The sequence below is a fragment of the Maniola hyperantus genome, chromosome 28 (assembly GCF_902806685.2).
Source record: "Maniola hyperantus chromosome 28, iAphHyp1.2, whole genome shotgun sequence".
Lineage (NCBI taxonomy): Eukaryota > Metazoa > Arthropoda > Insecta > Lepidoptera > Nymphalidae > Maniola > Maniola hyperantus.
This window is the reverse complement of record NC_048563.1, coordinates 2,884,994-2,903,710: the sequence shown is the minus strand read 5'-3', so window position 1 is coordinate 2,903,710 and position 18,717 is coordinate 2,884,994. Positions and strand designations below refer to the sequence as shown.

Genomic DNA, 18,717 nt, shown 5'->3' with positions numbered 1-18,717 from the left:
CGCTGGAAGACTTACCCAACTAGGTGGACGGACGACATCAGACGAGTCGCAGGGAGCCGCTGGATTCAGGCGGTGCAAGATCGTGGCGTGTGGAAGTCCCTACAAGAGACCTATGTCCAGTAGTGGACGTCTATCGGTTGATGATGATGATGATGAACCATATACAGTAGCCGGCAGGAAATATGTACATCGACCTTTAGAAAGACATTTCGACTTTGTAGAGCGTTGCCTCTGTCACTCATACCTATGTGACGTTCAAGACAACGCTCTACGAAATCGCTATCTCTTTCTAAAGGTCTACAATATTTCCTGCCACGTAGTACAACTTGTAGTCAACAATGAGAGGATTCAATGAAAAACTGAACACTTGTATTTTATACATTTATTTATACAAAGTTTTACAATTTACTTCTAGACTAGACTCACAGAAGCATAAAGGTTATTTCACACTACAGGATATAAATTATATTATAGTCCAGTCAAAATAGACATTTAAGGTTACAATGGTACTGATTCTGAGCACAACCTAATTTTAGAGTATTCGCATCCTTCTTACTAATGTAATATGAAAAGGACAGACGCAGTTTGACAGTTTTAAATTTAAATTTTAGATGGTAAAATCCGTGACTTTAGCGCACAGTCGCGAGCCTACTGTTTAAATTTGTAGCGTGCACTAAAATTTAGAATCTTTCAATGTAAAGTTCATGTTCTGTCCCTTTTTAGCATTGTTAAAAAGAAAAGGATGCAGATACTCTAAATTTGGTTTAGAGAAAGACAACGAAATCGGTGCCATCATTCGCATAGGGCTTAAAATTGGTATGAATGTTGGCAACACCAATATAGAATTGTGAAAGTCCCCAATTTTTAGCCCTATGCGAATTATTGTAACCTTGAATGTCTATTTTGACCAGACTATAATCTAAATATATAAAATGTAAAAGTGACTGACTGACTGACTGACTGACTGATCTATCAACGCACAGCTCAAACTACTGGACGGATTAGGCTGAAATTTGGCGTGCAGATAGATATGATGTAGGCATCCGCTAAGAAAGGATTTTTGAAAATTCAACCCCTAAGATAGTAAAATAGGGGTTCAAAATTTGTGTAGTCCACGCGGATGAAGTCACAAGCATAAGCTAGTATAATTTATATCCCATGGGGTGAAATAAGCTTAAGAAACGCTAGTTTTCTCATCTGTATGAAGTCTCCTATGCTGTTGCAAATTGCCTTTCCGAGAAAATTTCTTCTGGCATAGATCACAACAATAAGGTTTCACGCCAGTGTGTGTTTTCATGTGCTCTTTTAAATTACTTTTCTGTGTAAACCTTTTCTCACATACATCACAAGAAAAGGGCTGCTCTCCAGTATGAGTCCTCATGTGCTCCACTAACCTACTTTTATCCGTTAATTTCTTCTGGCATAGATCACAAGAAATATTAAGTTTCTGTCCTGTGTGTGTCTTCATGTGTTTTGCTAAATAAGTCTTTTGTGTGAATTTTTTCTGGCATAATTTACAAGGATACTCTTTCTCGCCAGTGTGAGTTTTCATATGCTTTGTTAAATACGCCTTTTGGGTAAATCTCTTCTGGCATATGTGACAACAGTGCGGTTTTACACCAATGTGTGTCTTCAAATGCTTTTTGAAACTAACTTGCTGTGTGAATTTTTTCTGGCATACGTCACAAGTCATAGGTTGCACTCTAACATGTGTTCTCATGTGATCACGTAACTTCTTTTTATGCGCGAATTTTTTTTGACATTGGTCACACGAGAGGTTCTTCTCGCCAGAGTGAGTTCTTATGTGATTTCTTAAATCATCTCTACTTGTGAATTTTTTCTGGCATAGATAACATGAAAATGGCCTCTGACCAGTACGAATTTTCGTCTCGCGAAGTAATAAACTTTTGTATTTCAATTGATTCTGGCAAACATTGCAAGAGAGAAGATCCTTTTTCTCACCAGCTCGAATATGTTGGCTGTGCGTACATTTTTTCAGCGAAGGAACAGCTGGAATAAAAAAATACAATTACTCGACAGAGCAATCAATTTAATTTTCTCCCACTTGCTTGAAATTCCCGCACTGAGGGTTCCGTACTACAGTCGTATTTTTTCGACTTTTTCACGATCATCATCATCATCATCATCAATCAATAGACGTCCATTGCTGGACATAGGTCTCTTGTAGGGTCTTCCACACGCCACGGTCTTGCGCCGCCTGGATCCAGCAGCTCCCTGCGACTCGTCTGATGTCGTCGGTCCACCTAGTGGGGGGTCTTCCAACGCTGCGTCTTCCGGTGCGAGGTCGCCATTCCAGCACCTTGGGACCCGCCCATTTTTCACGATAAATAAAAACAATTATGCACAAAAATAAATAAAAATCTATTTTAGAATGTACAGGCAAAGCCCTTTCATATGATACCCCACTTGGTATAGTTATCTTACTTTGACAGTTGAAAATACTAATTATTACTTTGTTCATGAACACATTTTGATATTTTTATTGTGATGCAACCACAAATTAACGGTTTTTGGATCTCTCTGTTTACGTGTGCCATAAAACCTAGGTACCTGCCAAATTTCATGATTCTAGGGTCAACGGGAAGTATTCTATAGGTTTTTGGCAGACACGACAGACAGACAACAAAGTGATTCTATAAGGGTTCCTTTTATTTCTATTGAGGTACGAAACCCTAAAAAAAATTACGCAAATCACATTTCGGTGTACATAGGCAGAAAAACATAACCCCTCATTTTTTGAAAGTCGCTTTAAAAGTATTCTTGTTTATTCTTCTACTTGTCTGTGAAAGTCTCGTCAAAATAGGTTCAGCCGTTCCAAAGATTAGTCCATTCAAACAGATAGACAGACAGACAATTTTTAAAAACATGTCATTCATTTCAAATAACCACATAAGCTTAATATGAGGTAGTTATTTTGAAATTACAGACAGACACATCAACTTTATTTATTAGTATGTATAGATAAGACTCAATACTCACCATGTGTCGGCATACAGTCATGAGCCTCAGATTTTGGCTCTACCTAGAATAAACAATACTTTATTTGAAGAACAACTTATTTAGGACTAGCTTATGCTCGCGACTTCATCCGCGTGGACTACACAAATTTCAAACCCCTATTTCACCCCCTTATAGGTTGAATTTTCAAAAATCCTTTCTTGGCGGAGGTCTACGTCATAATAGCTATCTGCATGCCAAATTTCAGCCCGATCCGTCCAGTAGTTTGAGCTATACGTTGATAGATCAGTCAGTCAGTCACTTTTTCCTTTTATATATTTAGACTTACTTATTTGAGTGTTTTATGGCAGATAGCTGTGATAGCCTAGTGGTTAGGACGTCCGCCTTCATAGGAGGTCGGGGGTTCGATCCCGGGCAGCGCATTTCTAATTTTTCGGAGTTATGTGCGTTTTATCACTTACTTTAACGGTGAAGGAAAACATTGTGAGGAAACATGCATGCCTGACAGTTCTCCATAATGTTCTCAAAGGTGTGTGAAGTCTACCAATCCGCACATGGCCAGCGTGGTAGACTGTGGTCAAAACCCTTCTCACTCTGAGAGGAGACCTGTAGTGAGCCGGCGATGGGTTAATCATGATGATAATGAACCACAAATTCACAGTTTTCGGATTTATTCTTTTACTTGTGCTACAAGACTTGCCTACCTTTCATGATTTTAGGTCAACGGGAAGTTCCAAATAGGTTTTCTTGACAGACATGACAGACAGGCAGACAGACAACAAAGTGATCCTTCTTCTTCACTCTAAAGGTATGATTGTATGGGGACCAGTAGTGCCACGACAGGACAGCTGGTGACAGCACTGTTGCGGCAGCGCTGCTGTGTGCAACGTGGTTCGGAATCATACCTTAAGTGATCCTACAAGGGTTCCTTTTTTCCTTTTGAGCTAAAAATGGATTAATATTAGAATATGTTTTTATTCAAGTAGACTTTTTACAAGCGCTTTCAAATAGTCGGGTAGTTTTAATTTACCACTAGTTCGGAGTGCCGTTTCTACCGAGAACAACCAGCAAAAAAAATGGTGGTTGCTCTTTTTAATTTTACAATTTATAATGTTATTATACCATACAAGCCATTGCAGCCCCGTGCATTGCTGGAGTGAGTCAAATCCAAGCTTTTTTATCATTTACAAAGTCTTCGACTGGTTTATTATGTAGATAACTTACTTTAATCTCTATCTCTATACACATATCCTTGGATACTCTTCCATGTTCAGATAACTCATACTGTCTTCGTAGTTGAGCGATGCTGTCACTTAAAATCAGTTCTGTCTTGATGGGCATGCCTATGTCCACTTTCTGTTCACTCAGATCATCATCTAGGTGTAGACTAGTGTTGGATAGCTCTTCCTTGGGTATAATAACGTCCGTGTCATCCTCACAGTTATCGGTATGCACCAGGTCGTCTGGCAATTCTTCCTTGGGTTTAATGAGGTAGATTGCATCACATGTTGACTCGTGGTTTTGTCTCTCCATCATGGAATCTTAAATATATAAAAGGAAAAGGTGACTGACTGATCTATCACACAGCTCAAACTACTGGACGGATCGGGCTGAAATTTGGCATGCAGATAGCTATTATAATGTAGGCATCGGCTAAGAAAGGATTTTTGAAAATTCAACCCATAAGGAGGTGAAATAGGGGTTTGAAATTTGTGTAGTCCACGCGGACGAAGTCGCGAGCATAAGCTAGTATCCTAATATTATAAATGTGAAAGTGTGGATGTTTGGATGTTTGTTAATCAATCACGCAAAAACTACTGGACGACGACGACGAAGTCGCGGGCATCAGCTAGTATATAGATATGTGGTGAATGTGAACACTGAATAGTAGGTAGTTACCTTTCAAGCACATAACAATAATTTCAACACTGGTGACTAATGCCTGCCGGCCACAACCACAATCCCACAATCCACATCATAGAATACATTTACTCCCCACATCTTCATATCAACAAAAGATTAAATCCACATCCACAACATACAAACTCAAATAATTCTCAATAAAATTCAATATTCAATAATCAATATAAATCAATAAAATCCAGCAAATAAATAAATGATCTATATCTATACCAATCTATACTAATGACCTACTAATAAATAAAATTGAAAAATCAATATAAAATTAAGAAAATTTCATTATGCACTGTTATGCACTTAGAGCACGGAGCAGACTTATAGTTATGACAGTTATGCACATAACCACATATACAAAGAATATAGTAGAGACACATAACGTAGTGATTATTTATACTCTTTGATGCAGATGCACACCATAGTTCACTATATAGGTAGTGTGTACTGTGTTCTGTTCTGTGAGCCACAAACAGAAAATACCACAGGATAGATCATCTATGGCATAGATTATCTACTACATTACTAGTACCACAGACTGTTATTGGTCTAATGGTCTGTGCCACAGACCTAATCCGGACAGAGGTGTACTACGTAGATAGAGTAATAAAGGTAGATGCAGGAACGTTTCCTTTCTCATTCGCACTAAAAAGAGAGCACAGATAAAGTTACAAATGTAATAAACAGAGACGCAGCAAACCTATTTTTTGTCCCTTATCGTGTAAGGTTTTTTTCAAGAATACATACAACTTACATACAAGAAGTTGCAAAACAAACTTTGAGAATTCGTGGCGTAATTATATTTGTCATGAGTTATTTACTTGTTTTCACACAAAAAACGTTTAATACAAATATTGACTACTAAACAATGGTAATAATTGTCGTTATTCATCGTTACGTCGTGCTATCGCTATCTCATACGCGGTTACACAGTACTTACATCTACCTATTATTCTATCTACGGTGGTTATCATGGAAGTTCTTTGAGCGCGCTTGCTTGCCTATTCACTCTTGTCTTGAAGGTAGGTACCCATGTTATAATTGGAGGGGAAAACTGGCGTGTTCTAACGAATCAGAACTAAGGAGGCAAATTGCTTCGTACGTACGTATCTGTGGAATTTCGACTACGTAATAAATAAATAAAATAAGCTACTACTGAACATATGAGTATATTGTTTTATTTTACATTGCAATTTGTTAAGTATTTAGTAGCCATGGTGCATCGCCAGTACATGAGCTGTGACGTCATAGTTGTAGGGTTCCTCAAACTCTATGGAGATTCGTTTGAATACGCTCGCGAACCCCACTTTCGTCGTGTTCCGCTCGACTGTAGTCAAGTTCAAGCAAACGAAGCTTATGATCTTTCGACTTTCCTGAAAATTCATAAAAACATCGTATATAAGTGCCGAAAATTGCTATTGTGCTGGAACCATGTCTCATTAACATCGAAAATATGTTCAGATGCAAAACCATCAGCCCGAAACTTGAGTCTAGTACTGGCGTCCACGCGGAATTTATAGCGGCGATTACGCACTGCACTTTCGTCATCCGAGTTCTAATCGTCGTCCGTGAGAATACCAGCGATTATTATCTATGACATATATCTCATTAGCTCCCATACAAAACAAAAAGGAACGTATTTTCACGGATTCGGATCGAATGAGTGCGTAACCGCCTTCAGAGTAGCGCGTATAAGCTCGTTTTTGGAAGCGCATGTAGGCGCGTATAGGCGCGTCTTTTGGCACACGCTCAACTCGTACGAGCGTTGACACGCTTCTAAGCTCGTATAAGCGCGAGCCGCGAGAGACACCTCCCCGCAACACCACCGGTTCGAGCGTACACGCCGAAATATGCCCGTATACGCGCGTCCGGTTTTTTGAAGCGCGTATGTAGCGCACGTGTAAGCGCGTATGCTGAAACGACCGTATACGCGCAAAAAACTACGCTAGTCTGAAACCGCCCTAAGAGTGGTTACGCACTCATCTGTTTCAAGTCCGTGAAAATACGGGTATAAGAAACTCGGACCGAACTCGGATATTGTTTACGCACTAATCCGATCTCTGATCGAAATCCAAGCTATTCGTGGACATTTTTGACATATCTACGTCATGTTATGTCCGATTTGAATCCGAGGCTGAGCGTGGCAGACTAAGGCCTTCTCATTCTGAGAGGAGACCCGTGCTCAGTAGTGGACCGGCGATGGGTTGATCATGATGATGATAAGTAGGTATTTTTAGGGTTCCGTACCTCAAAAGGAAAAACAGAACCCTTATAGGATCACTTTGTTGTCTGTCTGTCTGTCGGTCTGTCAAGAAACCTACAGGGTACTTCCCGTTGACCTAGAATTATGAAATTTGGCAGGTAGGTGGGTCTTATAGCTGACATTAGGGGAAAAATCTGAAAACCGTGAATTTGTAGTTAAATCACACAAAAAAAAATTCTGGTCATGAACTAATAATTAGTATTTTCAACTTTCGATGTAAGATAACTATATCAAGTGGGGTATCATATGAAAGGTCTTCATCTGTACATTCTAAAACAGATTTTTATTTATTTTTATGCATCATAGTTGTTGAATTATCCTGCAAAATGTCGAAAAAATACGACTGTAGTACGGAACCCTCATTGTGCGAGCCTGACTCGCACTTGGCCGGTTTTTTTATAGGTACTGACTAGTGACTAGTGAACTTTTTACACTTACCGTTAAAAAAATATGTTTTAGCTTGGTTCCGTGAGCAATACTATGGTCTTTATCATGAAATACTTCAGAATACTTCCAGGACGGATCTCCTGAAAAGTGTTTGTTTGTTGGTTTGTCCTTCAATCACGTCGCAACGGTGCAACGGATTGACGTGATTTTTTGCATGGGTATAGATAAAGACCTGGAGAGTGACATAGGCTACTTTTTATCCCGGAAAATCAAAGAGTTCCCACGGGATTTTTAAAAACCTAATTCCACGCGGACGAAGTCGCGGGCATAAGCTAGTCTTGTATAAGTCCCGCAAATTGCTAATATGCGTGGCCGCCATTTTAGTGACGTCTAGACAGAAGTTTCGAGCTGATGGTTAGGTACGGTCTATATTTTTATTTCGGCTGACGTCAAAATGACGTCATTTCGATGTCAATGAGACTTGGTACAATAGCAATGCGGGACTTATAACAGACGAAGTCTTGTAAATGTAATTTTTGCGGCCTCCCTGGCGCAGTGGTAAGCGCTGTGGTCTTATTAGTGGGAGGTCACAGGTTCGATTCCCGGCAGAGATTTGGAATTTAATATTTTTTTTAAATCTCTGGTGGAGGATTCGGCCGTGGCTAGTTACCACCCTTCCAGCATAGCGGTGCGGCCATGAGATTTAGCGTTCCGGTACGATGCCGTGTAGAAACCAAAGGGGTGTAGAAACCAAAATGTGTTTAAAAAAACGCTAGCAAAAGCGTTATTGTTATAAGTAGGATCTAAAACCAATCCAATACCAATAACCATTTGCCTCATTTTGTAGTTTTAGTGATTTAGTAATTTTCAAACCCGCAATATCTATATAAAACGCAAAACTCGGGTCAATGGGCGCCTACGACGTGGGATTGACTCTGAGTGGCCTACTTACGCACCGTTCGTTGACCTTTAGCGTCAGTCAGATGTTTAATATATCGTAAACTTTTACACAATTATAGGTTTTTTTGGATTTTTTCGCGTTTCCTTTGGTGTTATCATATCAGTAATCATATCAGTCTTCGTTTTTGCTAGCGTTCTGATTACACGTTTTGTTTAAAAAAAAAGATTCAGATATAGAGAGAGACTTGTATCAGCTGATCGATGCCAATTTTACCTACCGAATTTATAATCACAATTATAATTATGATCACACGAAACGAAGCTTATTAAAATAAAAATATTTAAAATGGATTTTCTCATTTTTATGCAGCAAAAAATAAAAGTACTATTATCGAGTTTTAAAACTCTAACTGAGAAAATATTGAATCTAATCTGAATAAGAAGGTACCTACCTATTTAAGTATAATTCATAATCGATTATTAACGACTACAAATCATTAAAAAATATTGTTTTTTTTTTTTAATTTCTTGTCAGTTTGATAAGATTAATAGCAAAACGCATAGTAACCGACAAAAGATGTTAAGGGGAGTTTATTAGTAGCGAGTTCCAAGCAATTTGAATACTAACCAAACTTAATTTTAAATGTTATAGATTCGTGCATAATCAATATTTTTGAAAATTCATTGTATGCCCATAAAAACATTAAAAAATTAAAAAATAATGGGGGTGTCAGATTCGCAACTCGTTGAGCTATGTCGGTTATTCTGGTTCTTTCTCCAACGGATCTCCTCAATTCTGATTTGATCACGTAGAGAAACTGCCAACCAGACCTTATGAGTAGGTACGAAAGAAAAAACATAATTTAGGTATTTCAAAATATCTTTATTTATAAATCAGTACAATTGTCAATATCTTATTAACTACACATTTCTTTACACTTATAAATCTAAAGTACATACCTACGCGACAGGTCGAGATGGCAATCGGGGTATGATACACACCTGCAGGTCATCCGCGTTCGCCCGCACCGGGTTAGCACGAGGGCTGTGCGGGTGTGCGGGGCGTTCTAACCCCGATTGCCATCTCAACCTGTCGCGGACTATACACATAGTGGCTTGCGTTTCATAGAGGCATAAAGGTGCTGCCTACCAATAAGATCGATACTAAACAATTAAAATAAATAAATTATTTATTGTTCAAAGAAACTTAGGTATAAGTATCTTCTGCATATATTATAATATACATTCTCATAATATTATACTTAATTAGGTATACAGAAACCAACTGTCCATATTCCCTAAGCTAAGTTATACCTGTGTCGACAATTGGTACTGATTCTGAGCTCAACCTAATTTTAGAGTATTCGCATCCTCTTCTTACTAATGTAATATGAAAAGGACAGTCGCAGTTTGACAGTTTTAAATTTAATTTTTAGATGGTAAAACCCGTGATTTTAGCGCGCAGTCGCGAGCCTTCTGTTTAAATTTGTAGCGTGCACTAAAATTTAGAGTCTTTAAATGTAAAGTTCATGTTCTGTCCCTTTTTAGCATTGTTAAAAAGAAAAGGATGCAGATACTCTAAATTTAGTTTAGAGAAAGACAACGGAATCGGTGCCATTACGATTTGCGATTGCCATCAAAGCGTAAAGCTCGCCCGACTTCAACATACAATACACGTGTAGAAACAAGTTATTTTTTACTTTGTAGTCGTTTTGGAAGTCGGTTTTTTATATTATTTATTATTATTTGTATTATTATATTTGAATACGCACGCCACTTCATATTTCGGTGAGACTTAAATTTAAAATTAAATAAATTTTATCTTCCTACATTGGTACCAAGTACATAAGAGTTTTAATATTTATATTATTGTTCACATGATTCATACTAATATTATAAACGAGACTAGCTGATGCCCGCGACTTCGTACGCGTGGATTTAGGCGTTTAAAAATCCTGTGGGAACTCTTAAATTTTCCGGGATAAAAAGTAGCCTATGCATATACAGGATGTAACAAGAACGCTGGCAAAACGAAGACAGGTGATAGTACCTACTGATATAATACCACAAAAAAAAACCGAAAAAAATATAAAAAATCCTATGATTTTGTAAAAATTTACGATATATTGCAAATAAAACATCTGACTGACGCTAGAGGTCAACGAACGCTGCGTAAGTCAATGCCGCGACGTAGGTGGGGCATTGACCCGAGTTTTGCAAGCTATATACATCGCGGGTTTGAAAAATACGAAATCACTAAAACTACAAATGGAGGCAAATGGTTATTGGTATTGGATTGTGTTTAGGTAGTATAACAATAACGCTAATTTTTTGCTAGCGTTCTGGTATAGTATAATCCTGTATAGTATAAGATGTAGCTTATTCGAATTATAGCCAAAATCGATTCAGTCATTGCCGTGAAAGTTACAAACACCGAAACATCCATCCATACATACTATAGTACGATACAAAAGTGTCTGTCTGTTACGGCCTTTTTACGGCCCACCTTATTACTTGATTTTGGCGAAAGTATCTGATATGAAACTTGCCAGTATCCTGAAGACGGATTTATTATTATATAAATATAATATATAAATATAATTTATCATTATATAAATATAACTAGTATTTTGCTCACTGCTCGAGCTGCTAAAGCAGCTCTCGAGGTCTATAATCGCCATTTTGAATAATAAAAAATTTTGTATGAAAAAAAAAAATTCCGCCATTTTGAATTTTTTTTCAATCCATCGAGTAGACCTTCGGATCCTGATCATCTCTTGCCAAGAAACCACTCTTCCATCTTTCATACCCTCCGAGATGGACGCGGATGAAATTTGTATGGCGGCCATCTTTTTTTCGGAATTTAAAAAAAAAATTCAAATTTTTGGCAATTGGATGAGGTTTCGAATGACATTCGGTCGAGCACCTCCCACCTATCTTCAATACCCTAAGCGTGCCCTTCACCCGTCTCCGAAATCCTCAATCATCAGCTCCCTCCATATGTTGCCCTAAAGGAATCTTTGTCTTCTATATGAAACCGTGATTGAAAAAAAAAAGTTTCATACAAAATTTTACAGGAGGAAATTTTTTGAAAATCTCGGCCGCCATCTTGTTTTTCCAATTTTTTTTCACTTTTTCTAAAAATCGTTTGCTAATATCTAAAATAACTGCAAGTTTAAACAAAATCGGTTGGAAAACAAAAAATTACAAAAGTCAGGTCGGCCGCCATCTTGTTTTTCTGAAATGTCATAATTTTTCCCTACTCGAATCCCACTTCTGAACATATCTCCCATACATTATTATATCATTTTCTATCTCTTTCTAGGAGAACAATTATGTCAATGAGTCAGTGAGTGAGTGAGTGAGTGGTAATTGAGCTATATATAGTATAATAACTAGTATTTTGCTCGCTGCTCGAGCTGCTAAAGCAGCTCTCGAGGTCTATAATCGCCATTTTGAATAATAAAAAATTTTGTATGCAAAAATAAATTCCGCCATTTTGAATTTTTTTTCAAGTCATCGAATAGACCTTTGGATCCTGATCATCTTTTGCCAAGAAACCACTCTTCCATCTTTCATACCCTCCGAGATGGACGCTGATGAAATTTGTATGGCGGCCATCTTTTTTTTGGAATTTTGAATTTTTTTTCAAATTTTTGGCAATTGGATGGGGTTTCGAATGACATTTGGTCGAGCACCTCCCACCTATCTTCAATACCTTGAGCGTGCCCTTCACCCGTCTCCGAAATCCTCAATCATCAGCTCCCTCCATGTGGTGCCCTAAAGGAATCTTTGTCTTCTGTACGAAAGTATTAGTGAAAAAAAAAAAATTCATACAAAATTTTACAGGAGGAAATTTTTTGAAAATCTCGGCCGCCATCTTGTTTTTCCAATTTTTTTCACTTTTTCTAAAAATCGTTTGCTAATATCTAAAATAACTGCAAGTTTAAACAAAATCGGTTGGAAAACAAAAAAGTTACAAAAGTCAGGTCGGCCGCCATCTTGTTTTTCTGAAATGTCATAATTTTTCCCTACTCGAATCCCACTTCTGAACATATCTCCCATAAATTATTATATCATTTTCTGTCTCTTTCTAGGAGAACAATTATGTCAATGAGTCAGTCAGTGAGTGAGTGAGTCAGTGGTAATCGAGCTATATATAGTATAATAACTAGTATTTTGCTCGCTGCTCGAGCTGCTAAAGCAGCTCTCGAGGTCTATAATGGCCATTTTGAATAATAAAAAATTTTGTATGAAAAAAAAAAATCCGCCATTTTGAATTTTTTTTCAATCCATCGAGTAGACCTTCGGATCCTGATCATGTCTTGCCAAGAAACCACTCTTCCATCTTTCATACCCTCCGAGATGGACGCTGATGAAATTTGTATGGCGGCCATCTTTTTTTCGGAATTTTAAATTTTTTTTCAAATTTTTGGCAATTGGACGAGGTTTCGAATGACATTTGGTCGAGCACCTCCCACCTATCTTCAATACCTTGAGCGTGCCCTTCACCCGTCTCCGAAATCCTCAATCATCAGCTCCGTCCATATGTTGCCCTAAAGAAATCTTTGTCTTCTATATGAAACCATAAGTGAAAAAAAAAAGTTTCATACAAAATTTTACAGGAGGAAATTTTTTGAAAATCTCGGCCGCCATCTTGTTTTTCCAATTTTTTTCACTTTTTCTAAAAATCGTTTACTAACATCTTCAATTGTTGCAAGTTGTAACAAAATCGGTTGGAAAACAAAAAAGTTACAAAAGTCAGGTCGGCCGCCATCTTGTTTTTCTGAAATGTCATAATTTTTCCCTAGTCGAATCCCACTTCTGAACATATCTCCAATACATTATTATATCATTTTCTATCTCTTTCTAGGAGAACAATTATGTCAATGAGTGAGTCAGTGAGTCAGTGGTAATTGAGCTATATATAGTATAACTAGTATTTTGCTCGCTGCTCGAGCTGCTAAAGCAGCTCTCGAGGTCTATAATGGCCATTTTGAACAATTTAAATAAAAGTCATACAAAAATAAATTCCGCCATTTTGAATTTTTTTTCCACCCATCGAGTAGACCTTCGGATCTTGATCATCTCTTGCCAAGAAACCACTCTTCCATCTTTCATACCCTCCGAGATGGACGCGGATGAAATTTGTATGGCGGCCATCTTTTTTTCGGAATTTAAAAAAAAAAATCAAATTTTTGGCAATTGGATGAGGTTTCGAATGACATTTGGTCGAGCACCTCCCACCTATCTTCAATACCTTGAGCGTGCCCTTCACCCGTCTCCGAAATCCTCAATCATCAGCTCCCTCCATGTGTTGCCCTAAAGGAATCTTTGTCTTCTGTACGAAAGTATTAGTGAAAAAAAAAAGTTTCATACAAAATTTTACAGGAGGAAATTTTTTGAAAATCTCGGCCGCCATCTTGTTTTTTCAATTTTTTACACTTTTTCTAAAAATCGTTTGCTAATATCTAAAATAACTGCAAGTTTAAACAAAATCGGTTGGAAAACAAAAAAGATACAAAAGTCAGGTCGGCCGCCATCTTGTTTTTCTGAAATGTCATAATTTTTCCCTAGTCGAATCCCACTTCTGAACATATCTCCAATACATTATTATATCATTTTCTATCTCTTTCTAGGAGAACAATTATGTCAATGAGTGAGTCAGTGAGTCAGTGGTAATTGAGCTATATATAGTATAACTAGTATTTTGCTCGCTGCTCGAGCTGCTAAAGCAGCTCTCGAGGTCTATAATGTCCATTTTGAATAATAAAAAATTTTGTATGAAAAAAAAAATTCCGCCATTTTGAATTTTTTTTCCATCCATCGAGTAGACCTTCGGATCCTGATCATCTCTTGCCAAGAAACCACTCTTCCATCTTTCATACCCTCCGAGATGGACGCCGACGAAATTTGTATGGCGGCCATCTTTTTTTCGGAATTTTAAATTTTTTTCCAAATTTTTGGCAATTGGATGAGGTTTCGAATGACATTTGCTCGTGCACCTCCCATCTATCTTCAATACCTTGAGCGTGCCCTTCACCCGTCTCCGAAATCCTCAATCATCAGCTCCCTCCATATATTGCCCTTAAGAAATCTTGGTCTTCTATATGAAACCATAAGTAAAAAAAAAAAGTTTCATACAAAATTTTACAGGAGGGAATTTTTTGAAAATCTCGGCCGCCATCTTGTTTTTTCAATTTTTTACACTTTTCCTAAAAATCGTTTGCTAATATCTAAAACAACTGCAAGTTTAAACAAAATCGGTTGGAAAACAAAAAAGTTACAAAAGTCAGGTCGGCCGCCATCTTGTTTTTCTGAAATGTCATAATTTTTCCTTACTCGAATCCCACTTCTGAACATATCTCCCATACATTATTATATCATTTTCTATCTCTTTCTAGGAGAACAATTATGTCAATCAGTGAGTGAGTGAGTGGTAATTGAGCTATATATAGTATAATAACTAGTATTTTGCTCGCTGCTCGAGCTGCTAAAGCAGCTCTCGAGGTCTATAATGGCCATTTTGAATAATAAAAAATTTTGTATGAAAAAATAAATTCCGCCATTTTGAATTTTTTTTCAAGTCATCAAATAGACCTTCGGATCATGATCATCTCTTGCCAAGAAACCACTCTTCCATCTTTCATACCCTCCGAGATGGACGCCGATGAAATTTGTATGGCGGCCATCTTTTTTTCGGAATTTTAAAAAAAAATTCAAATTTTTGGCAATTGGATGAGGTTTCGAATGACATTTGCTCGAGCACCTCCCACCTATCTTCAATACCTTGAGCGTGCCCTTCACCCGTCTCCGAAATCCTCAATCATCAGCTCTCTCCATGTTTTCCTCCAAATGAATTTTCGTCTTCTATATGAAACCATAAGTGAAAAAAAAAAGTTTCATACAAAATTTTACAGGAGGGAATTTTTTGAAAATCTCGGCCGCCATCTTGTTTTTCCAATTTTTTTTACATTTTCTAAAAATCGTTTACTAACATCTACAAGAGCTGCAAGTTTAAACAAAATCGGTTGGAAAACAAAAAAGTTACAAAAGTCACGTCGGCCGCCATCTTGTTTTTCTGAAATGTCATAATTTTTCCCTACTCGAATCCCACTTCTGAACATATCTCCCATACATTATTATATCATTTTCTGTCTCTTTCTAGGAGAACAATTATGTCAATGAGTCAGTCAGTCAGTGAGTGGTAATTGAGCTATATATAGTATAACTAGTATTTTGCTCGCTGCTCGAGCTGCTAAAGCAGCTCTCGAGGTCTATAATGGCCATTTTGAATAATAAAAATTTTTGTATGAAAAAATAAATTCCGCCATTTTGAATTTTTTTTCAAATCATCGAATAGACCTTTGGATCCTGATCATCTTTTGCCAAGAAACCACTCTTCCATCTGTCATACCCTCCGAGATGGACGCGGATGAAATTTGTATGGCGGCCATCTTTTTTTCGGAATTTTAAATTTTTTTTTAAATTTTTGGCAATTGGATGAGGTTTCGAATGACATTTGGTCGAGCACCTCCCACCTATCTTCAATACCTCGAGCGTGCCCTTCACCCGTCTCCGAAATCCTCAATCATCAGCTCCCTCCATGTGTTGCCCTAAAGGAATCTTTGTCTTCTGTATGAATCCATAAGTGAAAAAAAAAAGTTTCATACAAAATTTTACAGGAGGAAATTTTTTGAATGTCTCAGCCGCCATCTTGTTTTTCCAATTTTTTTCACTTTTTCTAAAAATCGTTTGCTAATATCTAAAATAACTGCAAGTTTAAACAAAATCGGTTGGAAAACAAAAAAGTTACAAAAGTCAGGTCGGCCGCCATCTTGTTTTTCTGAAATGTCATAATTTTTCCCTACTCGAATCCCACTTCTGAACATATCTCCCGTACATTATTATATCATTTTCTGTCTCTTTCTAGGAGAACAATTATGTCAATGAGTCAGTCAGTGAGTGAGTGAGTGAGTGGTAATTGAGCTATATATAGTATAATAACTAGTATTTTGCTCGCGGCTCGAGCTGCTAAAGCAGCTCTCGAGGTCTATAATGGCCATTTTGAACAATTTTAAAAAAGTCATAGGTACATTTTCTATGAAAAAAAAAAACCGCCATTTTGAATTTTTTTTCCATCCATCGAGTAGACCTTCGGACCCTGATCATCTGTTGCTAAGAAACCATTCTTCCATCTTTCATGCCCTCCGAGCTGGACGCGGATTAAATTTGTATGGCGGCCATCTTTTTTTCGGAATTTTGAATTTTTTTTCAAATTTTTGGCAATTGGATGAGGTTTCGAATGACATTTGGTCGAGCACCTCCCACCTATCTTCAATACCTTGAGCGTGCCCTTCACCCGTCTCCGAAATCCTCAATCATCAGCTCCCTCCATATGTTGCCCTAAAGGAATCATTGTCTTCTATATGAAACCATAAGTGAAAAAAAAAAGTTTCATACAAAATTTTACAGGAGGGAATTTTTTGAAAATCTCGGCCGCCATTTTGTTTTTCCAATTTTTTTTACATTTTCTAAAAATCGTTTACTAACATCTACAAGAGCTGCAAGTTTAAACAAAATCGGTTGGAAAACAAAAAAGTTACAAAAGTCACGTCGGCCGCCATCTTGTTTTTCTGAAATGTCATAATTTTTCCCTACTCGAATCCCACTTCTGAACATATCTCCCATACATTATTATATCATTTTCTGTCTCTTTCTAGGAGAACAATTATGTCAATGAGTCAGTCAGTGAGTGAGTGAGTGAGTCAGTGGTAATTGAGCTATATATAGTATAATAACTAGTATTTTGCTCGCTGCTCGAGCTGCTAAAGCAGCTCTCGAGGTCTATAATCGCCATTTTGAATAAAAAAAAATTTTGTATGAAAAAATAAATTCCGCCATTTTGAATTTTTTTTCAAGTCATCGAATAGACCTTTGGATCCTGATCATCTTTTGCCAAGAAACCACTCTTCCATCTTTCATACCCTCCGAGATGGACGCGGATGAAATTTGTATGGCGGCCATCTTTTTTTCGGAATTTTAAAAAAAATTTCAAATTTTTGGCAATTGGATGAGGTTTCGAATGACATTTGGTCGAGCACCTCCCACCTATCTTCAATACCTTGAGCGTGCCCTTCACCCGTCTCCGAAATCCTCAATCATCAGCTCCCTCCATATGTTGCCCTAAAGAAATCTTTGTCTTCTATATGAAACCATAAGTGAAAAAAAAAAGTTTCATACAAAATTTTACAGGAGAAATTTTTTTGAAAATCTCGGCGGCCATCTTGTTTTTTCAATTTTTTACACTTTTTCTAAAAATCGTTTGCTAATATCTTCAATAGTTGCAAGTTGTAACAAAATCGGTTGGAAAACAAAAAAGTTACAAAAGTCAGGTCGGCCGCCATCTTGTTTTTCTGAAATGTCATAATTTTTCCCTACTCGAATCCCACTTCTGAACATATCTCCCATACATTATAATATCATTTTCTGTCTCTTTCTAGGAGAACAATTATGTCAATGAGTCAGTCAGTCAGTGAGTGGTAATTGAGCTATATATAGTATAACTAGTATTTTGCTCGCTGCTCGAGCTGCTAAAGCAGCTCTCGAGGTCTATAATGGCCATTTTGAACAATTTAAAAAAAGTCATACAAAAATAAATTCCGCCATTTTGAATTTTTTTTCAATCCATCGAGTAGACCTTCGGATCCTGATCATCTCTTGCCAAGAAACCACTCTTCCATCTTTCATACCCTCCGAGATGGACGCGGATGAAATTTGTATGGCGGCCATCTTTTTTTCGGAATTTTAAAAAAAATTTCAAATTTTTGGCAATTGGATGAGGTTTCGAATGACATTTGCTCGAGCACCTCCCACCTATCTTCAATACCCTAAGCGTGCCCTTCACCCGTCTCCGAAATCCTCAATCATCAGCTCCCTCCATATGTTGCCCTAAAGGAATCTTTGTCTTCTATATGAAACCACAAGTGAAAAAAAAAAGTTTCATACAAAATTTTACAGGAGGGAATTTTTTGAAAATCTCGGCCGCCATCTTGTTTTTCAAATTTTTTTCACTTTTTCTAAAAACCGTTTACTAATATCTTCAATTGTTGCAAGTTGTAACAAAATCGGTTGGAAAACAAAAAAGTTACAAAAGTCAGGTCGGCCGCCATCTTGTTTTTCTGAAATGTCATAATTTTTCCCTAGTCGAATCCCACTTCTGAACATATCTCCCATACATTATTATATCATTTTCTATCTCTTTCTAGGAGAAC

At 37.3% G+C, this 18,717-nt stretch overlaps 1 protein-coding gene and 1 long non-coding RNA gene across 2 annotated transcripts; both read right to left on the bottom strand.

Annotated features, from left to right (window-relative positions):
• Nucleotides 1-358: 358 nt before the first annotated feature.
• Nucleotides 359-4,950, bottom strand: LOC117994934 (gastrula zinc finger protein XlCGF57.1-like). The gene is made up of 4 exons (XM_034982909.2): nucleotides 4,879-4,950; nucleotides 4,204-4,520; nucleotides 3,001-3,043; nucleotides 359-2,010 (listed from the first exon to the last, which is right to left on the bottom strand). Exons 1-4 carry the CDS (start codon nucleotides 4,889-4,891, stop codon nucleotides 1,175-1,177), a joined length of 1,209 nt encoding a protein of 402 aa, XP_034838800.2. The 5' UTR covers nucleotides 4,892-4,950; the 3' UTR covers nucleotides 359-1,174.
• Nucleotides 4,951-5,562: 612 nt separating this feature from the next.
• On the bottom strand, nucleotides 5,563-8,971 carry LOC138404405 (uncharacterized). Its single transcript, XR_011238359.1, has 3 exons — nucleotides 8,722-8,971; nucleotides 7,595-7,683; nucleotides 5,563-6,266 (listed from the first exon to the last, which is right to left on the bottom strand). It is a non-coding gene; the product is annotated as an uncharacterized lncRNA (long non-coding RNA).
• Between the last annotated feature and the right edge of the window lie 9,746 nt (nucleotides 8,972-18,717).